The 24,691-nt window shown below is 38.0% G+C and overlaps 1 protein-coding gene across 2 annotated transcripts in view; it reads left to right on the top strand.

The window, feature by feature from the left end:
* Positions 1-12,272: 12,272 nt before the first annotated feature.
* LOC129770111 (uncharacterized) overlaps positions 12,273-24,691 on the top strand; it is a 47,265-nt gene continuing 34,846 nt past the window's right edge. The window contains exon 1 of one of the 2 annotated variants that reach the window (XM_055772746.1): positions 12,273-12,801. In XM_055772746.1, coding sequence (XP_055628721.1) covers positions 12,699-12,801 — 103 coding nt within the window. In that variant the 5' untranslated portion in view covers positions 12,273-12,698. The remainder of the gene's footprint in view (positions 12,802-24,691) is intronic. The other variant, XM_055772745.1, reaches the window with a different exon arrangement.

Here is a 24,691-nt window from a genome sequence, read left to right as displayed (position 1 = left end):
TACTCTTTCAACTGACATGTTTTATTGAGGTAAGCATAAACACATTATAAAATGATCAAGAAAAAATGTGGAAGGATATTTAATACATTGCTTTTGGAGGTGGCACTATCCTAGACCAGCTGGCGGGCACCTATGAGTACCTACGCGGGCGACCGGTAGACCGCGGACTACCGTTTGGCCATTCCTGATATAGACAGTGAAGGAGAGTGGAGAGCCCTCCAGATTTACGCCATTGAAGTGAATAAGAAACATGAATACCACTCAAACATTCAGCCAAACAAAGCCCTTTAAATCTCCAGGATCATACGGGAGTTATCCAGTGCTATTACAAACTGACAAGGATTTCTCTGTTTGCTTTTCTGACGGAGATGTATGGAGCTAGCGAATAGTCCGGGTTATATTTATTCCCAAGGCTAGAAAACGTGACAGGACAACTCTGAAATTGTATAGGCGAATCTGTCATTTCGAAAATCATAAATATTCATATCAAATTACACTGATGGGCGCAAAAAAAATCCACTCCCATTTGAAGTCAAAGTATCAAAGTATTTCAATTTTTTTCAAACTTTTCGGTGTTCCAGTCAATATTACGTAAACGTAGGTAATTAGTAGAGGGTTTTACCATTTCTCGTTGAATCATTTAAGAAAAGGTGGGTACTTTTAGGATATGATATAGAACATTCACTTGCGTAAATTTATTTTGCCGTGTTTTCTTCATCAATGCACCCGTCGGGTTTGACACCTGGTTGTTTACATCTGACACACACATACTAAAGGGTGTGTCACATCAAATTGCATCACGGAAAAAACGCTGTAGAAATTTAATTTTTGGGAATTATATCTTCAGCTTTCGCTTATAATCAGATAAGAGTGTATAGATCACGTTGGCCATGCTTCACTGTCAATTTTTCGTAAATTTGGAAAAATGTCGTCGAACGAAAAAGAGCGTCGTGAATTAATCCTGTGCACTCATTTCGAGAATCCGGAGTTGTCACATCGGGACATCGGTAAGATGCTGGGAATCGTCCAATCCACGGTCAGCAGAGTACTAAAACGATACTTCGAGAACCTAACCATCGACCGGAAGGTGAAAAACGGCAAAAATGGATACTCCGTCAGTGAAAAAGATCACAAGCGCGTAATTAAGCAGTTTAGACGTGATCCGAGAAGTTCGGTCCGGGATGTCGCCAATAAGCTGAATTTGTCAAGTTCATTCGTCCAGCGGACCAAGCAGCGGGAGGGCCTGCGTACATACAAGGTTCAGAAGGCTCCTAACCGCGACGGAAGGCAAAACATGGTGGGGAAGACGCGAGCCCGGAAGCTGTACACCGAAATGCTGACGAAGCCGCATTGCCTGGTAATGGACGACGAAACCTACGTCAAAGCGGACTTTCGTCAGCTTCCGGGCCTGTTGTTCTTCTCCGCAGAGGACAAATTCAGCGTTCCGGAGGAGATTCGCAAGCAGAAACTATCCAAGTTTGCCAAAAAGTACATGGTGTGGCAAGCGATCTGCTCTTGCGGAAAGCGGAGCGCCCCCTGACCGGCACGGTATACGGGCAGGTTTACCTTAAGGAGTGCCTACAGAAGCGCTTACTACCACTATTGAAGCAGCACGAGGGCCCGACGATCCTCTGGCCGGATCTCGCTTCGTGCCACTATTCAAAGGACGTGTTGGAGTGGTACGAAGCCAACGGGGTCATCTTCGTGCCAAAGGAAATGAACCCGCCCAACGCGCCGGAGCTTCGCCCAATATTGGGCGATTATGAAGCAGGCCCTCCGGAAGAACCCAAAAGTTGTCAAATCGGAGGCGGACTTCAAGAGAAAATGGATTTCTGTTCAAAAAAAACTACAACCTGACGTTGTACAGAACCTTATGGACGGAGTAAAGAGGAAGGTGCTAGCATACGGGCTTGGGCTCGAAGTATGAATAAAAAGAAAATGCCAAAAGTTGTTTAATAGTTTTTATTTTACTGTCTAAAATTTCAAAAGGATCGGTCTACTGGGCGAATTTCTACAGCGTTTTTTCCGTGATGCAATTTGATGTGACACACCCTTTACATGGACTGAAAAGTCCCGAAATTTTTAATGAAAACAATCGTTTTTTTTTGGGCAAAACTGTATTTATTCCTCAACATAGTTTCCTCCGAGGGCAATACACTTGGTAGGGCGAGTTTTCTATATTTCGATTCCCTGTTGAACAAAACGTCGAAGTCTTCGAAATATGTCTCTTTGGACGCTTTGCAAACTGCCTATTGGACTCAGGAGAGTGGTAGTGGATCCATATTTCATCCATTGTCACAATATGTCAAAAGAAGTCCACTCCATTACGTTTAAACAACGCCAAACCGGCTATTGATTCATCAACGCGCCGCTATTTTTGAACGACGGTCAGCAAACGCGGCACCCATCGTGCGGATAGCTTTTTTATGTCTAAAATGTCGTGCAAAATGTATCCACTCGTTCTTTGATATACCTATGGCCTCAGCTAACTAGCGTACACTTTGATTTACGATCGTTCAAAACGAGTCGATGTACTTGTTTTACGATTTCTGGATCTCTCTTTTGGCCTTCCAGAGCGAGCTGTCTCTGCGGTGCTTGTACGGCCCATTTTAAATTCACTAAATAAATAAACTGTTGTTCTCGAAAGAGTAAAAGTGACATTTCGTCAACCCCTGCATTAATTGTTCAGGAGTTTTTCTCATCAAAAAACAATGTTTGATCAATATACGATATTCCTCTTTTTCCATTTTCTGTACGAATGCTCAGGTAGTGAAACTTAACACGTTGAGTGCCACGGTTTTTTATAGCGACTTTATGAAAATTTTTAAACGTACTAAGGCCATAGTTTCTTATCGGGGGAGTTTCACTCGTGCAGTCGTCGAATACAGACGTTTGTTTTCGGTAGAAGTGCTCGTTTAAGAAAAGTGCCATCTCATAAGTAACCGGAAAAAGATTCTCCTTTTAATAAGAAACAAACAGCACAACACGCATAATTTGGAAAAAAAATTGTAATCAAGTGAATTAAAGTGTGCTGTAAGCAGAATTCCAATGTTGAAAAAGTGATATGCCATGTATTTTCACGTTTCGAGGTGTATTGAAATTTTTGTGCAGGAGAACGGGTGCTTGTGTTTGGCATCGGAGTTTTTGGAAAATATAACGGGATGTGTCTTCTGCACTAGTGAATTCGGTAGAATATGTATAAATATACCTGCATATACTCTAGACAAACTAAAAGATGCGTAGTTTGGTGCTCTTAAAAATTGGGCGAAGCCATTTTTTTTTCGCTTCGGGTGTGTTAGTGAGAGTTCGGTTAGATCGTTTCGGCTCGTTCCTAATCGTCGCGCGTTCGATTTCATATTGTGCTAAATCTCTTCTCAACGCGTTTGTTTGTGATTTACATTTCCCCTAGCTTCGTCTGACCGATTCAGAGTTGCTAATGAATATTTTCTCGTGCTTTTAAACGAATTTAATTTTGATAAGTCCGAAACTCCTGCATCGTAGTGGTGGTGAGAGAATTACTGTCATGGCTTGCTGGGCGAGCGGATACGCTAAGTATTATGTTTTCTTCATCTCTCTAACATGTGTCGTTCGATTTGCAGTTTTGTTCGATGGTAGATTCGAAGTGGGGAAAGGTGTTCTCATGTATATGAATGTGTTTTTTTTTCAGTTTTTTTCTGTTGCAGCTTTGATTTTTATATGGTGCGTCATCTTTCGTTAGGGAGTTGGATTCTGAATTCGGATTATGCATGCAGAGTGGGAGCTGGGGTGATGGATGTTACTGTTGGATTCGTTCTCCGGTGACAGCATGCGGTCTCGTATTGAGAGTTGAAAGCTGGATTCTTTTTTTTTCTTTTTAGACTTGAGATTTGGTGCTTCAATTTTGAATTTTGGTTTATACGGGGACCTTCTCAGGTTTCCCAAAAATAACTTTCCGTCGTCGCGATCGAAGTGTGATATAGAGAGTCTCATTACGAGCGTCGCCGCTTGGTGAGGGCGAGATGATTTGTATGCAAGGTTATATACACCTCATCTTGTTTTCACAGTGAGGTTATGTTCGTGATCAGGCTCAGAGTAGGTGTGACGAATAACGGAACATATCGCCAAACTCCTCCAAGGCCAACGATCGGTTGGCCTTGGAGGAGTTTTCTTGGTTACCTTCTCAGGTTTCCCACAATTGAATCTCCGCCAGCGCGATTGACTTTCGATGAAAAGTACCTGCAATGAATACTAGAATATATTATTATAATATTTTATATAAAATGTATCGATTTTACAGGTTTTCCTTCTCAGGATACCTAAAGATAATCTCTGCCGCGTGTTGTAACACATAAGATTTTCGGATTTTTGTTTTGTCGAGAGGTCAATTTTAACATTTACATAATCACATCACTTACCGCAGTGAATCCTGATTTTTCTTAACCATTCCCACTAACAACTATCCCTTCCATGATAAACGCTAGGGAACCACGCTATAGAGGCGACCCTTCTGGCCTTCGGGCGGCGAATATCATACTAACGTTCTTCCCTTCCTCTGGTGACTGTAAGGACGTGGCCGGCGTCGTTATTGACCATTTAAAGCTCGAATCACCGAAAATTGCACAACGAGAATGATTTGCTAGTCCCAAGCGTCATTCTGTGTGTTCTTTGTGCAATTTGGTTGGTTCAGGTCAATCACGGAGAGCAACTACGAATTGTACAGTCTACCCAAGCTCAAGCTAAGGCCATAGTTTCTTATCGTAATGGAATGTATTTTTGTTCGCTTATAAGTTTATATGCTTCTATTAGTAACTTTTATTATCATATGTTATACAGTCAGTCACCGGTGACTGACGCAGCCTGAGCGAAAATTCGGTGTCCGTCACCGGTGACTGACGTGGCAGCAGCGGCGTAGTGAAGGTAGACAGCGTCCCCGGCAAACTGTGAAAAAGGCGCCCCCAGAAACACCACTTTTTTGGATTTTTCCACTTGTTTTGAGATTGTGTTTTTTTAGAGATCTACTCGCTCACCTACCAATGTTCACTTTGAGCAGTTTTTTCGTATTTAGAAGGATAGAAATATAATTACCAGCTTCGCTTATTCTCTAGTCAAATCTTTGCCTTGCATGCTTTAGTTGAAGCAAAATGATCCACAATTGCATCTAAATCAAGATCTGCTAGTGATTCTTTCCGGATCGAAAGAATTGCCAGGTTCATTTTAGAACACAGATAATTTTAAATTATTTCAAGCTTTCTGAAACTGCGTTCGCGCGATGCCACTGGAAGCTTCAGGTAGCTTCGTAGCGCTGTCTCTATGTTAGGATACACTGCTTCGAGAGAATATCTGAGAATAATATTCAAGATGCCTAAAGGCGTCGAAGAGTTCAGGACAGGGAATAGGTCCTTCATCTGCGTCTTGAACATTTTCACCTCTGATGTAAGTTCCTCTGTATCAACGTCTGAAGAATACTTCCGTCCGAAATTTGACGCAGCCTGCTTCGATTAATCGATGCTAATAGATGGTAGTCCGTCTCCCGCTATTAATGAAAATTCCAACTGCAATATTCTTTTCTCGAATACAGAGAAAACCTCTAGCCGAAAACTATTTTCACTCGTTTGGGGTTTCCATTTTTGTTTGTTTTCCGTGGTCGTGTAGCTTCAAAAATGTCAGGGATACTAAGTTGAATACATTTTTCTTTCCGTACTGAATGACATGATTAGATGCATACTTCTTCATCTCCTCGAATGATGCACGCGAGGCTTTAACCCTTTATAGGGCCATGCAAACCAGACAAGGAATCGACTCAAACTTCATACTTAGCTTTGATAAGAAAAATAAACTATTGAAACAGTTGAAAAAATTGGTGGCAATATAGGTGGCACTATTTGCCGCTGCCTTGTAAGTTCACTTTATTGCGATGCAAAAATTAAAACAATATTTCTAGTACAGCGAAAACAAACATTTTTTTATATACAGCCATTCCATGCCAAACCGATATAACGGTTCTCAGAGGACCACCCTAAAATGGAAATGGCCACCCTAATAAAAAATACGAATCTAATGTTTTGCGATAAACAACAAACTTACAACTTTTGACAAAAATCTGAGAACCACTATATCGGTTTGACATGGAATGGCTGTATAGACTTACAATGAAAAAATTGAAAATTTGAATTTTTCTTCAATTACACCATTTATTTTATTGATAAAACTGCATGATTTTACCTAGTAGATCCTTAATAGAACGCTTACAGTGAAAAACTTATCAATTTATTCCATATTCAACGAACATTTCTGCCGGCGCTTTAGAATCGCGATTTTTCCACATAAAAATGTCTCTCAAATTAATGTCGTACATTTTTAGCAGCCCTGAAAAAATTTAAGTAAACACCACCGTCAGCGTCTTTGCCTCGCAACGGCAAATTATTGCGAGCGTAGAACAGAATAACGTCGACTGCAATTTTCAAGATCGTACGCCATTTTCTATCTCTTTTTGTATCCCATCCAAAAAGTCAGCGGAAAATCAAATTGGCGATCTAACGTACAAATCTACACCTAGGCAGCGCTGCGGTGAAAGTGATGATGATTTTTAATTTTCCAATGTGAGTTTATGGAAGGTTTGTAGTTATTTCCATAAATCACATTTTCAGTCATAAAAGATCATTTGATTGCGATAAGTTTGGAAGAAATTTAATTCTGCCCATTTTTTTTATATAACATGTTAATCTCTTACCTCTTCCAGTAGTGAAGATTGTATAAATGTTGACAATGGTTAAATCAAAGAAGGAAATTTGATGGATGTTTTTTTACTCAATTGAAAGATGAAATGAGGGGCTCAGAATGAAAGAGGTGTAAGTAATTTGATCGATTTCTCTTTATCAACTTTTTCTTTAGTTTATAACTCAACTGCAAACACGTTCCAATTTGAGTTTGCTAAAGTGTCCTATAGATAAGGTTCTGACCTATCTTCCGCATTGTCAAATACAGCAGGGAATGAGTTTGCAGCTATATTATGACCAAAAGAGAGAGTCGATGTAGAGAAATCGATGATGTCACTTATACCCCTTTCATTTTGAGCCCGTCAAATATAATACGGGGAAAAACTTGCTATTGAAAATTATTGGATTTTGGCGCCCAAAAGGGTCAGCGACCCGGCAAATGCCGAGTTTGCCACTTGCACACTACGCCGCTGCGTGGCAGTCAACGTGTTAAACAACAGTATTTTGTGAACAAATAAACGAAATGTCATGAAACTTCACACATAAGCTAGTGACAGATGAACCTCTCGAAATAAATCTTATTTATTTTTAGTAGCGCCATCTGTTGAAAAATCCCGGGGCTTTTCAGCCCATGTAGTATACTATATCTCTGTTCAAATAAAAATGTAATGGTCGTAAAGAATAAAAATACGTCAACGCATGGAAAGGGAATACAATTTTTCTATCAGCCTATGCTATGTTCTGATAAGATTTTTTCATTATAATTAATAAATTAATCTAGCATGTTTTTATTTAAATTTATATTTTTTATTCGATCTTTCATCGTTCAACCATTCGACGATTCAACAGATGGTCTTATAAGATATCTCTCGTCCAGCTCTGTAGCTTCTGTTTCTACAGCTTCAACACCGACGTAGGTATTTTAAACCTTTTTCCGATGCTGTTCCTGCTACCTTAGATTTGATCTTTTATTTTGGGCATATATAAAGTGTTCTGGTTCCCGAATCAACCTGAGTGAATTTGGGTGTTTCAGTTCGTTTTCCTCAACTCAATAGTCAATAGCAGAATATAGTTCAAAAACCAGTAATTTTTTTGTTCATCGAGTGGTTCCAATGATTCAATTTTCACTGTTTGGTTTCGGTCGTAGTTGATCTTTTCTAGGTTATATTCAACAACGTATTCCAGTGAAAACCATCTTCTTGCGAGCAAATTCAGCATTTTCAATGGTTTCAATTTATTGTCATTTCAAAGCTTCAATATTTCCAGGATTAGGTTAATCTCTGTTATTCACTTTGAACCGGGTGAGAGATAATTATAAATGTCTAGGCCGCAATACGTTTTCCGTAGTGGTCTAGTCCATGTTAGGGAAACGCTTTGCGGTCTTCACAAATATATAGAAAATTAGCACATCTACCGTTCTGAATCATATTTCGGACGCTTAAGGCATATGATGCAGAAAACTGGTCTAAACTTTATGCACAGGTATTATTTGGTTGATATATTTAATAAATTGGTTCAATATGCTTTTAAACTTTCTATTTTAATAAAAAATATAAAAAATATAAATAAATTAATAAAAAAAATAAACAAAAGGGATAAAAAAATAAAGCCATAACTAGTTTTGGAACGTGATTTTTCAAAATCTGTAAAATCTGTATGAAACTCAAACAAATTGCAGTCTGTATTTACAGATTCATGGTTTCAAAAAGTCCAAAAAAAATCTGTAACCATGCCATGGATCGAGTTTATGAGTGGCATACTGTGAATAAGATCCAATCTCTCCCTCCTGGAAAGTAGTATCATTGTAAATAAAATAAAATAAATAAAAAATGATAGCGAATACAAACCTTCTCTTTTTTAGTAGCAGATCCGTCCTGCTCTCACGGCTGTATCGAAAACGCGAGTCCCTTTCGGAAAAAAATGAGATAAGTTCAAAAGAAATACATGCTCAGCACTATTCATTTTATTTCAATTAATGAGCATGACAAAATTCATATTCACTGAATTTCTCAACACTTTATATCGCCTAAAATTAAATCCAGTTGCATTACTTCAAAGAAAAGAAAAAAAATCTTACTGCTCCATAATGAAAAACATCCATTCGAACGCATTCTGAAAATTTATCAAATAGAAATGATTTAGCAACATTTTTTACGCTGTTTAACGCAAGTAAAATTACGTTGAATAAGTGTTGTTCTTCTGAAAATTTTCCGTTTAAGATGAAAGATACGATTTTTCTGTGTAAAATACGGTTCACGTTTTCGATCTCATTGATCAAATAGCAGGTTTGATAATCATGAAACAGACTCTGATCTGAATCTTAGAATAATATTATCAGGAGAATAAGAAATTATAATATGCCTTTAATTGCAACGTGCAGTATCAAACCTTTCCCGCTCCTTCTCGTATCTTTAAAAACTGTAGATGACTGTAGGACGTAAACGCTCCTCAACCTAATCGAAATACGAGAATCTTCTCGCCCACGCGAGAACATTACCTCTTGAATATCAGGTGTATCTGACGATTTTTTGTTTCTACTGATCTTTGTATGGCAGACGCTCATACAGTAACTGAAACCAGATTGCAAATCAACGTAATTCTTCAACCAGTTTCAATGAACTCGAACCTATTAAAAATTAAAAAGAAGCATGTATACGAAGCAACTTGTTGCCAACCGGTTGATATGCAATTATAAATTCATTGGAAGTACTTAACACGTCGAGTTATCAATAATGTGAGCAACTTTTTTGCTGTCGACATTTTTTTCTTTCTACTCGCCCACATTTATGTTGCACCTTCTTCGATGATAATGAATCAAGCAAGTCGCAAGTCATTATGATGAAGCATAGAAAAAGTTGTAAAGTAAAATAAAGTTCGAGTTTTCTATGGAACATTGACTATGAATTCACGAAAAAATACTTTCAAATGATTTTCATGCTTAATTACTTCAGATTTATGCTTGTTGATTTTGGCACTATTTTGTTATCATTTGGATTATTCATAGAAGTTCCACGAGTCTCGCGGTAAAGAAGGTCCGCTGCATCAGTGACCGGCTTAATGCAGCAAGGGCAGACGATACTGCGGAGGGTGCCCTGGTGCTCCACAGGCTCCGTTATCGGCAGGATTTAGACCACCCCTACCATTCATTTCTCGGCACGGGTCGCTTTACACCTTAGATTAGGGGTTTATCCATTACTTTCTTTCCATAATAACCATGGATAACAGCTATTACAACCATCCTCCTTTACTGGAGCTTTGGACCCACTGCTCTGGTTCTCAATAATTTCAGGTTCTTATTCGGACATGCTAAAGTCTGCTTCATTTAATATTGGAACAAATTCTTTTGCTCATTGTGGCGCTCCTAGTGGACGGATTTGGAAACTTTTTTCACCCACGTGTCGGGAAATTCATTACCTTTCACCATGTATTTATGTCATAACACCAAACGATAGCATTTTGTAAACAACCGCCATGGAAGCCGAACGGAGAGATAAAATTGTGCACAGTTTTCTTGAAAATCCATTGTTGTCGGCATCTAAGCTAGCTAAACAGCTTAAAATGCCCAGAAATACCATATGGCGTGTTATCAAGCAGTACAAGGAAACATTGACGACGGCTCGGAAGCCGCATTCGAAGCGTCGGAGTGGAACTGTCGACCGGAAACTGCGTGGGAAAGTCATCAAGGCCGTCAAGAGGAATCCCAATCTTTCAGACCGCGATTTGGCCAATAAGTTCCAGGCCGCTCACAGTACGGTGCGACGAATTCGTCTCCGGGAAGGAATAAGGTCATTCCGAGCCAGCAAACAGCCAAATCGGACGCTGAAGCAGAACAATGTGGCCAGAATCCGTGCTCGAAAGCTGTACGACCAAGTGCTGACCAAGTTCGACGGATGTATTCTGATGGATGATGAGACCTACGTGAAGGCGGACTTTGGGCAAATCCCAGGTCAAAAATTTTATTTGGCGACGGCTCGGGGGGATGTACCTGCAAAATTTAAGTTCGTGTTTGCGGATAAATTCGCCCACAAGTACATGATTTGGCAGGGGATATGCAGTTGTGGACAGAAAACCAAAGTCTTTCTCACTGACAAGACAATGACATCAGAAGTCTACAAAAAAGAGTGCCTACAGAAACGGATTCTGCCGTTTATTCGTGCCCACGACCGTCCAGTAATGTTTTGGCCGGACCTCGCAAGCTGCCATTACAGCAAAACGGTTATGGAATGGTACGCAACGAACGGGGTCAGCGTAATACCGAAGGACCTCAACCCCCCAAACTGCCCCCAGTTCCGGCCGATAGAGAAATACTGGACAATCACGAAGCGGAGGCTTAAGGCAAACGGGAAAACTTGTTAGGAACATAACTCAAATGAAGAACTGGTGGAATCAAATCGCCAAAACGGTGGACGAAAAGGGTGTGCGCCGCCTAATGTGCCGTATTACGGGAAAAGTACGAGAATTTCTTCGAAACAGCAATGAATAATTTTTTTAATTTTTTTTTATGAAAGAGTAAAGAAAATGCTACATTTGTATGAAAAACGAATTATGAATTCGTTAATAAATGACTGAACTACACGCAATTGTTTGTGTTCCAATATTAAATGAAGCAGACTTTATTATTGGGATCCGTCATTCACAGGCGGAGTTATTTTGGCACTTAAAAATTTTTGTTAGGCAGTTTTGATGCATCCACCTCATAGTACGTACCTGGATCAAGTAATTACTACTCATAATAGTACATTTTTCCCTAATGGTCGGGCGACATTTATGGAATTATTCATTGAACAGGGGTTTCAAATGCTGAACTGGCCAAAATGAGGATTCGTACGAGAAGAGTATGCAAAAAACGTGCAGTATGAAAATGTTGAAGAGTCACACAAATTTCAGAATGCTAAACGAGTTATTTGCATTGATTGATTATAAACATGTATTATAAACATGATGTAATGCATGCAAACTTAATGTTAATTTAGTAAAAGAGTAATGAATTTTCATCTGGTTGTATGGCTATGAAACACCAGTCTTATGGTTTTTTGAATGTCCAAAAAAATTACCATAACAATAGAGGTTATGAAGCAAGTCTTAAAAACGAAGAAACTTTTATATATCTTTATTTTATATGTCTGGAAACTCACAAAATGAGCATAAAAGTTATTGAACTCCTAACGACATATCGATCATTCTACATGATGTCGTACTACATACTACATCAAAAATATCACTCGTAAAAACTACTACATAATTCACATAAAAGTTGTCCAAATTTCACTTATTATCATACTATTTTAACGTGAATTATCAATTTGATCAATTTTTTCCAGCGATTGCATTTTTCGTACACTCCGGATATTTAATACATTGTAGTGACTCTCACCGACCAACCAAATAAACAGAAGAAAACGAGCGTCTTTAAACTCGACTAAACTGTCTGACCGCCAACCATATGGATTTCTTATGCTCTCCCCAAGCATGGCATGGCAGCTACCTTCGTCACGGCGATGCCTTATCGAGGCGTCTCGGGCTTGAGAGAGTTTGGCCTTCGCTCAGTTGGTTCCAAGTAGTTTAACCATATGGGACTCCAAACCGGCGAGCGAGTGCATCAGACAGGGCTCTTGTCGGCGTGGTATAAAACTCAATGTTTGTAAGAAATCACGTTTAATATCACCTTGATCTTGAATCGGTATAGTTGCGGCTGCGAGACTCCTGATGAAATTGACCAGGAGATAGTAACGGGTTCGCGAGAGCTACGCAACGTGTGCGCCTTGAGGTGATAGTGGATTAATGAAGGCAGTAGTGTTCAAAGTGTGAAATAAAAAACTACCGATTAATCACTAATAAAACGAGCTAGCCCAACAAGCGGTTTAGTGGGTTGCAAAAAGTTGGAGTTGTAACTCCACGTTTTCCCCCAGCGGACCAGTGGACCAAGTGGCAGTGACTTGAGCGCAGAAGTGCGGAGTGAAATTTTTGCTTTTCTGTGTTTTGGCGTTTCGTACGATAAACACAATGATAAGAAAACGACCAGTGATATCGATGATACTAGTGGCGGCATCCGTCTGCTGCAGCAGTTTGGCCCTCGGAGCCCAGCCCGAGAAAGCAGAAAATCGAGGTATGGCAGCATCCCACCGTCAGCCGCACCTTCGTTTGTGCGTTCATTTTTCTCTGTTGGAACAGATACTCAGTAATGTGTGAGATTTGGAGCATTAGCCCAAACAGAAAAAAGGTTGTCTGATCACGTACGCGAGGAAGAAAATATCAAATGGAAAAGATGTGTTATGAACACTTGAAATGCATAATGTGGGTTGCACAACTCGTTGAAGGAAAATGTTTTCTACTTTTGTTTTTCTCGGATATGCAATGCGCATTGAATTCCGATCGCTGTCCAAGCGTTATCAATTGGAAAAGTTGTTTTGTTTTCGCTCGTAGTCGTTGTTCGTCGTTCAAATTCAATTCAACTATTTACGCATAGTGTTTCTATCAATACTAGTTATGAGTGCTTGTCGAAGTTCGTAAGGATATTCATACTCTAGTTTCCGAAAAGAGAAATGACCCTTGATTTGAGCCACAACGTTGCTCAAGTGGAGTGCATTTTTTAAATATTCCATTAGCATATTTCAATATGATGTGATGACTTCATTGAATATTCAACACAAAAGAGCTTGTGCAAGAGGCCTCGTGAAACGAATTTCAATCGGAACTCTTCCTTTTTGATGTGCTGAATGAAATGAATTTCCGAATAAGTTACGGTCATACGAAATTATGTTGAACATTCATGTCGATATGTTTTGGAGTCGAAATCAGCTCTATAAATTTGTCTACGTCGATGCAATTTTATTTATCTTTTCCATATGTAGGGTAGGGCGGGGCTAGTCGGTCATTTTTGAATAAATTTGGTTATAACTTTGTAGTACGAAGTTTTGCGTTAGAATGTTATGTACCACAATGAAGCTTACCTTTTACCCTTCCAATGAGAAATAACCAGATAATCAATTATTTGACATTTTTCTTTTATTTAACGTCTTTGTATTTCAGAATAAATTGACCAACTAACCACACACACGGGGTAAATTTGTCAATAATAGGCATGTTATTTTTGAGCAAATAATAAGCGTTTTTCCATTAGAAGTTTCCTTCATTATAAATAAATTAATTAAATCAAAACATAAACAGTTAAATAAAGCAAATTAATGAAAGTTTCAAATTATCATCGTTGAAAATTAGTCAGACAACCTTTTCTAGCGATTTCGTCTCTCTTCCACTTTGTGGCGAACCAGAGATTTTGTGAAGACATTTTGAAGACATTATGAAATATGTGAAGAAATTTCAGTATGATAGCGTACGTGGATTTTTAAAAGATATTATTTCCATGAAATTCTAACTATTGGCCGAAAATATCGTCAAAAAAGTAGGGCTTTGGTATCAGCGAACGAAGCGGTCTGAATACATATTGTCTCTAGAAAACATTAGTTCATTTGCGCTCGAAAATTCGAATGATTGTGACATTGAATTTCTATTATTGTGGCCCTGATATACAATAGAGTAATCTAGATCTTTCAAACGACCACTTCACAAATCGAAGGTTTTCCGGTTACATACCTTTTCTACAATTAGTTTCATGGATATGGTTTGAGTTACAACCAAAATTTTAAAGCTGAAATCAACAAATAGAGTTGTCACAGTTCTGTTTGTGTGAAGAATTTTCCTCCGATATTATAGTGAAGACATTTGCTCGTACCATGTCAAGACTTTTGAGAAAAAAAATACCTGGCATCCCTGCGACGCACAACCGCTTGCATTCTTGCTTGCATTTGTTTTGATGACATTTGTACCGTTCGCCCCGAAATAGCCTCCAGGTATGCTAAATTACTCAATGCATTATTGTGAGTTCTGATATTCAATGTGAGCGTATATAATAAAAATGAAAATTTTACAACAAAACATATAAATATGACAATTATATTGCAAGTGGTTTGTGTGGTGGTTGACTCGTTTCAAATACACAGCATATGCCTTCTATATTTGTTTATAGCTTGCGTAATGAAACACAGCATACCTGAAAATATATGCGTTGCTCCCAAACGATCAATTTGTGTGACCAACTAGCCCCTCTATATATGAAAAAGAATATTCATGAAAATTCAACAAAAATAGTTTTAAAAGCGATTTTCATTAACGCTTAAAGCTAATACGTACAATAAAGCTTTGTTTTACGTTTGAGCCGATTTTTTTCATGGTTATTAACCAGTTTTAGAACACATTTTATAATGCGTAAACCGTGAATGGTTTTTGGCGAAATCGGAACCATGTCCGTATTTTTTAACCTACTTAATAAAAAGTTTTTCCGATTTACTTATTTTTTTGTATCAGCAATTCGCTATTTTTCATCCATAGATCATTAGTTTTTTGGACGCTCAGATTCCAAGATATCGTCTCTGACCAACTTACCCATATGACCAACTAGCCCCGCCCTACCCTACGTCACATAAATGACTATAATTATGATCGTGGTTAGTTTTATTTTTTCAACTATAGAGGCATTTCGCGCCATCTCGCATATGGCATTAGCAGCACTCTCAAAGAGTTTCATTAAAATTAGGGGTGAGGGGGCAAAGTGGTCACCTGCTTGTTTGATAGTATAACTATTGACTATTGACCCCGTATTGATAGTCACCTTATGTTTGAAGAATTTAATGACTTTTGGGTCACCCTGTACTTCAGTAGTACTGTCACATGCCAAAATATAAATAAAAACAGAAATTGCTCTCACGACAGCCATTCGGCCGTAGTTCTGTGCGCATGGTATCTAAGGAATTTCTCGTGAAATTTAGTTTATTCAATCTGATATTTTGAACAATCTGTCAGTTTAGTCAACTGTTCACATATTCTAGGAGAGGTGAACACATATTTCGTTCAATCTCAGCGATAAATTAACATAGAAATTACTTTGATTTTTGGGGGCAAAGTGGTCATAGGTGCATAACGACTTACAATGTTCTGTTTACTAAAGCTAATATACCTCATCACATTCTGCTCTTGAAAAGGTTCCTTTTGTGGCTTTGACCCTGGAAAAATCAGCAATTCTTTTTTAGTCACTCCAACTAAACCAAGCCACATTTTACGGAGCGTTATGTGTTTCTTACAAAGTTTTTGTATGCATCAGAAACATTAAATTTAGACTCTAGGTGAATAGACCAAGCTTACTTCATAAATGTACCTACTATATCGAATATGATTTGAACAAATTTGGACGAAAAAAACGCATAAATCTATCACATTTAGCTTGATATGTGCAAGTGACCACTTTGCCCCCGCTAGGTGACCACTTTATCTTCAAGCAAAAAAAAAAATGATCGATTTTTCACATTTTTTCTAATGATGAAAAATGTACTATTTTGAATTTTTATAGTGAAAACCGTATGTAATCCTGACCAACAATGAGTTGAACTATAATATTCTAAGAAAAACGGGAATTGTAGCTGTATGTGGACGCTGGAAATGGGCATATTCCTTTGAATGACCACTATGCCCCCACTTCCCCTATGTGGGTTGGAATCTTTGCATGCTTAATTTTTTCAAAAAATCAACCTTGATATACTTTTTGAAAGGGCAAAATTAATTCTGCCTTTTTCCAATTGTGTTTACGAATGTGACCTAGGAGTGACCTTTAGGGAATTTATCCGAATTATTGAAGAAAATATTAAGACAAAATCGTAGTGTGAAGAAACAGTGAAAAAATGCATTTTAAGAGTTAAAAAAGGGTTAAAACCAGTCAGTTTAAGAACGGCTGAATTTTTATACATTAATGACAATATACTTGATCAAAAGTGCACCCGTGGCCGAGTGGTTCGATTCCCGTTCTGGTTGGGGAATTTTTCGTCAAAGAAAATTCTTCCGGCTTGCACTGTGGTCACGCGTATTCTAGAGCTTGCCACTCTAGAGTACATTCAAGGCGTGTTATTCGGCATAGAAATCTCAACCAAGTATTAATGAACGACGCTAGTTAATGAATACGTTGAGACGGCAAAAGTTCCACAGGGAACGTTAACGCCATTCAAGAAGAAGAACTTGGTCAAAAGTATTCCTCACATCGCATATTTGGCCTAATGTGAAAAAAAGTTTCTTGTACAGCAACTTTTTCGTATAAAGTAAAACTGTTGTGATTTTTTTTTAAATATTAAACACTTCAATAAAATTAAATGATCATTGTATGTTGAATAATATTCTTATAAACAACTTAAAATTAATAAACAGTCGTACATCCGATACAAAAGGTTTTGCATCCTCAATAAAAAATCGTTCTATAATCTGCGGTGTTGCGTACTCATCATACCTACTGAACCAAAATCCAGATAAATTTTACATAACTGGCTTAAAATCAACCCCCTTTTCAAACTAAGCCGGGGCTTGCTGAAGGGAGGGCCTGCTTTAGGGGATTTCAAAAAGACGTTTAGTTTTATGTTTTAGGATGGAAACAATTATAGAGCTTTGTAAAATCAACAGAAAACAAAAACATATTGAGCAATGCCATGAAATTCCATGAAATGTGATTGTTCCGAGTTCGCTCAATCCTTTTCTAAATATTCCATATCGGAAAAACTTTAGATCCTTCTTTTTTATTTCGGCCCTGTGGGCCTAAAATGTCCCAAATGTTAATATTTTATATTAACTAAACCTTTCTGATTTTTCTTTCTATAGAGGTTGTGTAAAAAAGTGTGAGCTTTAGACACTGTGGTCTCGACACCTACAAAACAAAAAAAAAAACAAAAAAAAATCGAAGGAATCCCTTAAAAATATTTGATGTGCAATTGAGTATGTTTCAAAAAGTTCACTTAAAAACTGCTCTCTTGCCGATAAGGAATCGAAAATCGGTGCAACGTTTTTTTTAATTAATAAAAAGCCAATTTTTTAGACATACAAGCAAACCTTTTCTTGTACGGGGGATAAGGACCGCATAAAAAAAATCGTGCAAAACTTCACCAGTAGCTTCAAAAACCCGTGTTCGGTACACATTTAAAAAAAACTTTTTCTGTGCGGTAGATAGGGACCGCATAAAAGATGTTTCCCCCAAGAAAATAACTCAAATCCACGCCGTTCACCGTTCAATTTCCTTTTGTTTCCCTGTTTTGCGATGGGACAGTTTGCCTCTTCGGTTGCGAGTGGCTGTTTTGTGCTTTTAGTTCGTGTCGAAACGTGATGTTGTTAGATATCATGTCATACAAAAACTTAGAAAAACTTAGTGCATTTGATGGGAGGAGGGAAATGATTTTAGAAGTGGATAATTGAGACGCAAATATGCTTTTTTCGCATTGAAATGCATATTAACCATCGAAAAAAAACTAAATGGACGATAACTTCGTCAAATATGCTTCTTTACATATACTGCACAAAAAAAACCGCACAAGAACAGAAAACCGTACAAAAAAATCGCACAAAAACAGGTTTTACTGTTTACCCAAAATAATTTTTTAGCACATGTTTTGGCATTGAAGCATTAAAACTTTTCGAATACTTTGCCACATACAAGGCCTAGACCGAAAAAGATATAGATTCACGTTTATGTTCTCCTTTTTACTCTTAAAAAACACTTTCCAACTTCGACCTTGGCTCTCGATTTCCGCGTGACATCGTTTGGACTTTTTTTTTCTGAGTACAATCCCAAGCTAACGTACAGTCTGAGAGAAAAATATTCCTTTTCCCATACATACAAACATTTTAAGCTTTTGAAAAAACTTGTTCATTTCACTCTTCAGCAAATGAAAAGGCATTTTTTTCTAGCAAAGATGAAACGTTTTCTGCCAACGCTTGTTTGGGTGTACAAGATAAATATACCAGGTTTGAGCAAGTCGAATCAAATTTTATTTCGAGGAATCCCTTTGAAATTCCTGTACAAACAGAATATCCCAAGAAAGTGTCACTAAAGTGAAGTGAATATCCGGTAACGATGACGACCACTCTTCGCTAGTGATGAAATCGGGAAAAAATTCTGCATACCATGCCTGTATCTTCTTTGCCTTATGATTCGAGGAACATTGACCTCCATACAAGATAGGAACCTGAATAAGCAAATGATTCTTCAAAACCGGATCAATGTAATATCCTGTGTTTTTTTACGGAGTAAATTCGCCTTTTCGCGATATGCGATACTATGAGTTCTAACACGTTCTAAACCATTCTACTGCAAGTCTATCTCTCGGTTTATCCGCGAGACTTTTGAGAGACACGATCATTCTTCTGATCATGACAGTCCTGTACTGCCGTTCTGCGCATAGTTGTCCCAAAATCAGCAGCTGAGTAAAACGCATTCAAAGTTCTCTAGCATATTTGTCTACCAAAAGCTTTAAGCATTCCGGTTTAGCAATACACTGGGTTTTTTATAAGCATAGAACTATTGTTTTTACGAAATGTGAGAAGATCTTCTCATTTGAATCAATCAATCTTGGATACAGGCATCAAAATGCATGGTGGGACAGTTATGCCTAGAATACCAAAATGGGACAAATGAACTTGATGTTGTTTTTTGAAATACTGGGAACAAGCAATACATTTTTAGTGTTTTTTTCCGATAGATTATGCATAAAAATATTGTTTTATGAAGAAGGGAGTAATCTGCAATACTTTGCAGAATATAAATCTCGTTGTTATTAGGCATTCGCTAACAAGGTTCACACGTATTCTGTTAATTTTTTTTTTATTTGTTTGAGAATTAGTTCATTCTTCTAAACCAAAAATAAGTACATTAGCCCTGCTGAAAGCGTGACATAAAATTCTTGTATTTGAACCGACTTATTCGATATGGATCTAAAAAAAAATATGTGGTGGGACAGTTATGAAAAGAATATCAACATGGGACAATTAGGCTTGATGTTGTTTTTATAAAAGCTTGGAACAAACTATATCGTTTTTTGTGTTTTTCTGACTTTATGCCGTTTTATGTAGAAAAGTGAAAATTGTCAAAAAGTAACATGGGACAACTATGCGTAGAACGGCAGTGTAGTAGGAAGAGTTTTTCATCTGAAAATAAAAATACATATTCTCCGTGCACGACCAAAGCATTATATTCCTACTTCTTACGCGCTATCACTCCATGTACTAGGTGTTAGTGTTTCTATTACAGTACAAATCCAAGTCCAAGGGTGTCTCTGAAGATGCTGTGCATCAGAATTTCAAACATTTTCTTCTAGTTTCCTCGGCTTACAATCCGATCTAGCCGGATTTTGTTTGATTCACTCCTCCATGCGCTTGTTCTTTATTTCGTTTAGATATTTTTGTCCACTTCCTTTTAACACATCAAGATAAAAATGAGTTCATAGAATATTCGCAAACTGTTGCAAAGCTGAAGCGTTGATTCTTCACAAAGTTACAGCATCTCAATAATCACTTAAAAATTTCGACTTCGCGTATTTTCCCCTTTTTGTCGAGTGTATTCAAAGCCCTTATAAAATAGACAAAGAAAGAAGGAAAGGTAAAACTATTCCAAATGACTTCTATCGTAATGATTCAGATTCCGAATGGCTTTCTAATCCGCACACTTTATCATTATATTCAATATGATCACAAATCCAAAACATCATTGGCATATTCAATAGATGCGACTGATAGTTACTATTTAGACAATTTAGTGTAGTGGCAGATATAGTACCCAATTGTTGACATAAAATGTCAAAAATCAAAACAGATAAAACAAGAAAAAAGCGAGATGGCCGGAATAAAAAACACATTAAGAAGATTATTCTAAATCTGCACGGATCAAAAGCTCACGATTAAATTTCTTACTGCAGAAGTTTCATAAGAGTATGTTACAAGCCCCAGAAAGAATGGTGCAAGGATATTCGATATTTGATGTCTGACTTAAGATTATAATAGAACAACAATGAAATAAAAAGCTTTACAAAAATCAATAACTAATTTCTCTCGAAGAAATGCTGCTGTCAAAATGTGTCCGGATATTAAAACCTTGATTGAAGAAGTGTCCGTACTTTAAATCACGGCACAATGAAGAAATTTACAAATTTTGAACAAATATAACATGATTTTGTGGATTTCTGTGATTCATAACTTACATGAATGCCTTCAAATTCTGTTGGAATAGTACTGTTCCATGCTATGCGATAGCCATTTTTTTAGTAGCTGTTGTTATCCTCGTGAATGCTTAGGTGGCCGGATTCCGATGCATTACAATATAGACGACAACTGATTCGTTTGAAGTAAACACTGACCAGGAAAATACTATATACGATACAGCTATTTGCCATCATAACCACGATCGACCCTTATGTTGCTATACCGGTTAAGAACTATTATGAAACACCTGAAAAACAAAAAACAAATGTCGCATGTTTTTAAACGACACAAAGCGTTCTCATTGGAATGCGCCTGACTTGGGGGTTGAAAAATTGGGTTGGTTCTTTTATCAGAAAATTATCTTGGGCCCTCATTCTAAAAAAGATAGCAAAGACCTCTGCATTACCTCGATATATACATATTCCTCACAGAACTATGGTAGGCCGCCATCAGTTTTTTGATATCATCGAGACATTGCCGGAACCGCGGCTAATCTTAGGTTACTTAAACCTGATGGCAACCGTTTCATGTTGATTTATGATCTGTGTGACCATTTCAAAATGACAATTTGGAACACTGGGGAAGCAACTAGGATAGCCATCCCCCTGCACGAACAAACACTCTAGACATATCTCTCTGATCTTCTTTCTGGGTAATCCGGGATCACCACCTACGTGCGAACGTTCACGATGTTCAAGATAAATCTGCTGTGTATGAGCATGTGGTCGATTTGAATCGCTGTCCGTTGATCTGGTGATCTTTAGGTTGTTTTGTGGATATCTTTACGATGGAACAAGGTGTTTTCCTTCATCATTCCCTGGGAGGCTGCGAAATTAATGCACTGTTGGTTGATGTCGTTTGTCGGTATGTAGGATGTTCGGCCCAACTACCAATCTATACATTTCCTCCCTTCTAATTTGAGCGTTCATGTCACTAATGACTAGTTGACGTTTTTCGTAGACTTGCTCAAGCTTTCTTCTTCTTCTTCTTCAATGGCACTAACGTTCCTAGAGGTACTTCGCCGTCTCAACTATTACTTGCGTCATTTTTATTAGTACTTAGTTGAGATTTCTATGCCAAGTAACATGCCTTGAATGCATTCTGAGTGGCAAGCTCTAGAATACGCGTGATCACAGTACAAGTCGGAGGAAATTTCATTGACGAAAAATTCCCCCGACCACTTGCTCAAGCTGTAGATCCCTATTTCGGTTCTTCCTTCGTGTGGGCAGTGCATGTTCATGCGATCTACGGTTCAACGTCCCGAGCTCCAGTCGGTGACCATTATTTGTCGCGTATGTCTTTGCCGATTATTCCTACACCCAAACAGAAACACGTAAACAAGCGTTAACAGAAAAAATATCATCTTTGGCAGAAAAAATGCTTTTTCGTGCGCTGAAATCACCTCGCTAATGAACATATAAGCATCTTTTTCAAGAGTTTGAAAAAATGTTTGTATGTGTGCAAGCGGACCTCTCTTTCTCTCAGACTGAACGCCAGCTTGGAAAAAAGTCCAAACGATGCTAAACAACGGATCGAACCAAGGCCGACTGAAATGCAAGGCCATTTTACACGATCACGCAAATCACATAGCTACACCCAAAATTAATTTTTAGCACATGTTTTGTGATCCCGATTCATTACTTTAATTAACCCAAAAATTAACAGAAAATGTGATCGCTCTCAAATACTGGTATAACATTTGTATAATATATATGGTATAGCAATATAAGATCAAGATGAGCGTGCGAAACAAGAGACACATTGCAAATAAGCTTTCCGCATACTTTGCCACACATGGCCCTGACCGAGATGAATATAGCTCTCCTTCATGCTCTTCTTTTTACTCTTAGAAAACACTTTCCAACTTCATTTTACAATGAGGTGCAATATAATCACGGATTTATGCAACAGCACCAATGGCTATGTGGATAGCGTGGTCGTGTAAAACAGCTTTTTATTCCAGGCGGGCTTAGTCCGTCCTCTGTTGACATCGTTTGGAATTTTTTTTTTGTGCGATCCCAAAATAGATGAAAAAAGAAAAAAAGAAAGAGAAGTCTGCTCCCATACATACAAACATTTAGGAGCTTTTGAGGCAGATGATTTTATTTGCTCATTTCATTTGCTTCGGGACACGAAAAAGCATATTTTCTGCAGAAGATGAAATATTTTCTGGCAACGCTAGTTTGGGTATACATCCAAAACAAATTTTTAACGCGTGTTTTGTCATCTCGATTCATTACATTAAATGAGCTTAAAAATAACAGAAAAAGCGCTACCGCCCTATACTGGTATATTATTTGTATAATATATGCTACTCTCCCATACTAGTATAGTATTTGTATAATATACTAGCTGACCCGGCAAACTTCGTCCCGCCCATTTACTTGATTAATTCTCGAGTAATGCAGAAATTTGTGTTTTATTTGTATGGCAGCCACCCCTAAGAGAGGGGGGAGGGGTATCTAACCACCATAGAAACATTCATTGCACCCTAAAGTTTCCATATGCCTAATTTGGTTTAATTTGCTTGATTAATTCTCGGGTAATGCAAAAATTTGTGTTTCATTTGTACGGCAGCCCCCTCTAAGAGAGGGGGAAGGAGTATCTTAACACCATAGAAACATTTATTGCATCCTAAAACCTCCACATGCCAAATTTGGTTTCATTTGCTTGATTAATTCTCGAGTAATGCAGAAATTTGTGTTTCATTTGTATGGCAGCCCCCCCATTGAGTGGGGGAAGGACTGTCTAACTATCATAGAAACATTTATTGTACCCTAAAACTTTCACATGCCAACTTTGGTTTCGTTTGATTGATTAATTTCCGAGTAATGCAAAAAATTGTGTTTCATTTGTATGGCAGCCCCCTCTAAGAGAGGGGGAAGGAGTATCTTATCACCATAGAAACATTTATTGCATCCTAAAACCTCCACATGCCAAATTTGGTTTCATTTGCTTGATTAATTCTCGAGTAATGCAGAAATTTGTGTTTCATTTGTATGGCAGCCCCCCCTTTGAGTGGAGGAAGGACTGTCTAACCATCATAGAAACATTTATTGCACCCTAAAACTTTCACATGCCAACTTTGGTTTCGTTTGATTGATTAATTTCCGAGTAATGCAAAAAATTGTGTTTCATTTGTATGGCAGCCCCCTCTAAGAGAGGGGGAAGGAGTATCTTATCACGATAGAAACATTTATTGCATCCTAAAACCTCCACATGCCAAATTTGGTTTCATTTGCTTGATTAATTCTCGAGTAATGCAGAAATTTGTGTTTCATTTGTATGGCAGCCCCCCCTTTGAGTGGGGGAAGGACTGTCTAACCATCATAGAAACATTTATTGCACCCTAAAACTTTCACATGCCAACTTTGGTTTCGTTTGCTTGGTTAATTTCCGAGTAATGCAGAAATTTGTGATTCATTTGTATGGCAGCCCCCCCTTAGAGAGGGGGGAGGGGTCTCAAAATATCACAAAAACCTTCCCCGGCCCCAAAAACCCCTACATACCAATTTTCATGTCGATCGGTTCAGTAGTTTCCGAGTCTATAAGAATCAGACAGACATACAGACATCACTCCATTTTTATATATATAGATAGATATGCCATAGCAATATAACAGCAATATGAGTGAGCGAAACGAGAAACACATTGCAAATAAGCACACATTAAATCTTTTCGCATACTTTGCCACATACACGGCCCGAGAAGGATATAGATTCATGTTTATGCTCTCCTTTTTACTCTTAGAAAACACTATCCAACATCATTATATAATGAGGTGTAATATAATCACGCATTTATGCAACAGCACCAGTGACTATGTGGACAGCGTAGTCGTCTAAAACATTTCTTGCATTCTAGCCGACCTTGGTTCGATCCCAGTTGACATCGTTTGTACTTTTTTTTGGGTACAATTTCAAGCTGAGGTTCAGTCT

The sequence above is a fragment of the Toxorhynchites rutilus genome, chromosome 2 (genome assembly GCF_029784135.1).
Source record: "Toxorhynchites rutilus septentrionalis strain SRP chromosome 2, ASM2978413v1, whole genome shotgun sequence".
NCBI lineage: Eukaryota > Metazoa > Arthropoda > Insecta > Diptera > Culicidae > Toxorhynchites > Toxorhynchites rutilus.
The sequence above is the reverse complement of the archived record's forward strand: the minus strand, read 5'-3'. Positions and strand labels throughout refer to the sequence as shown.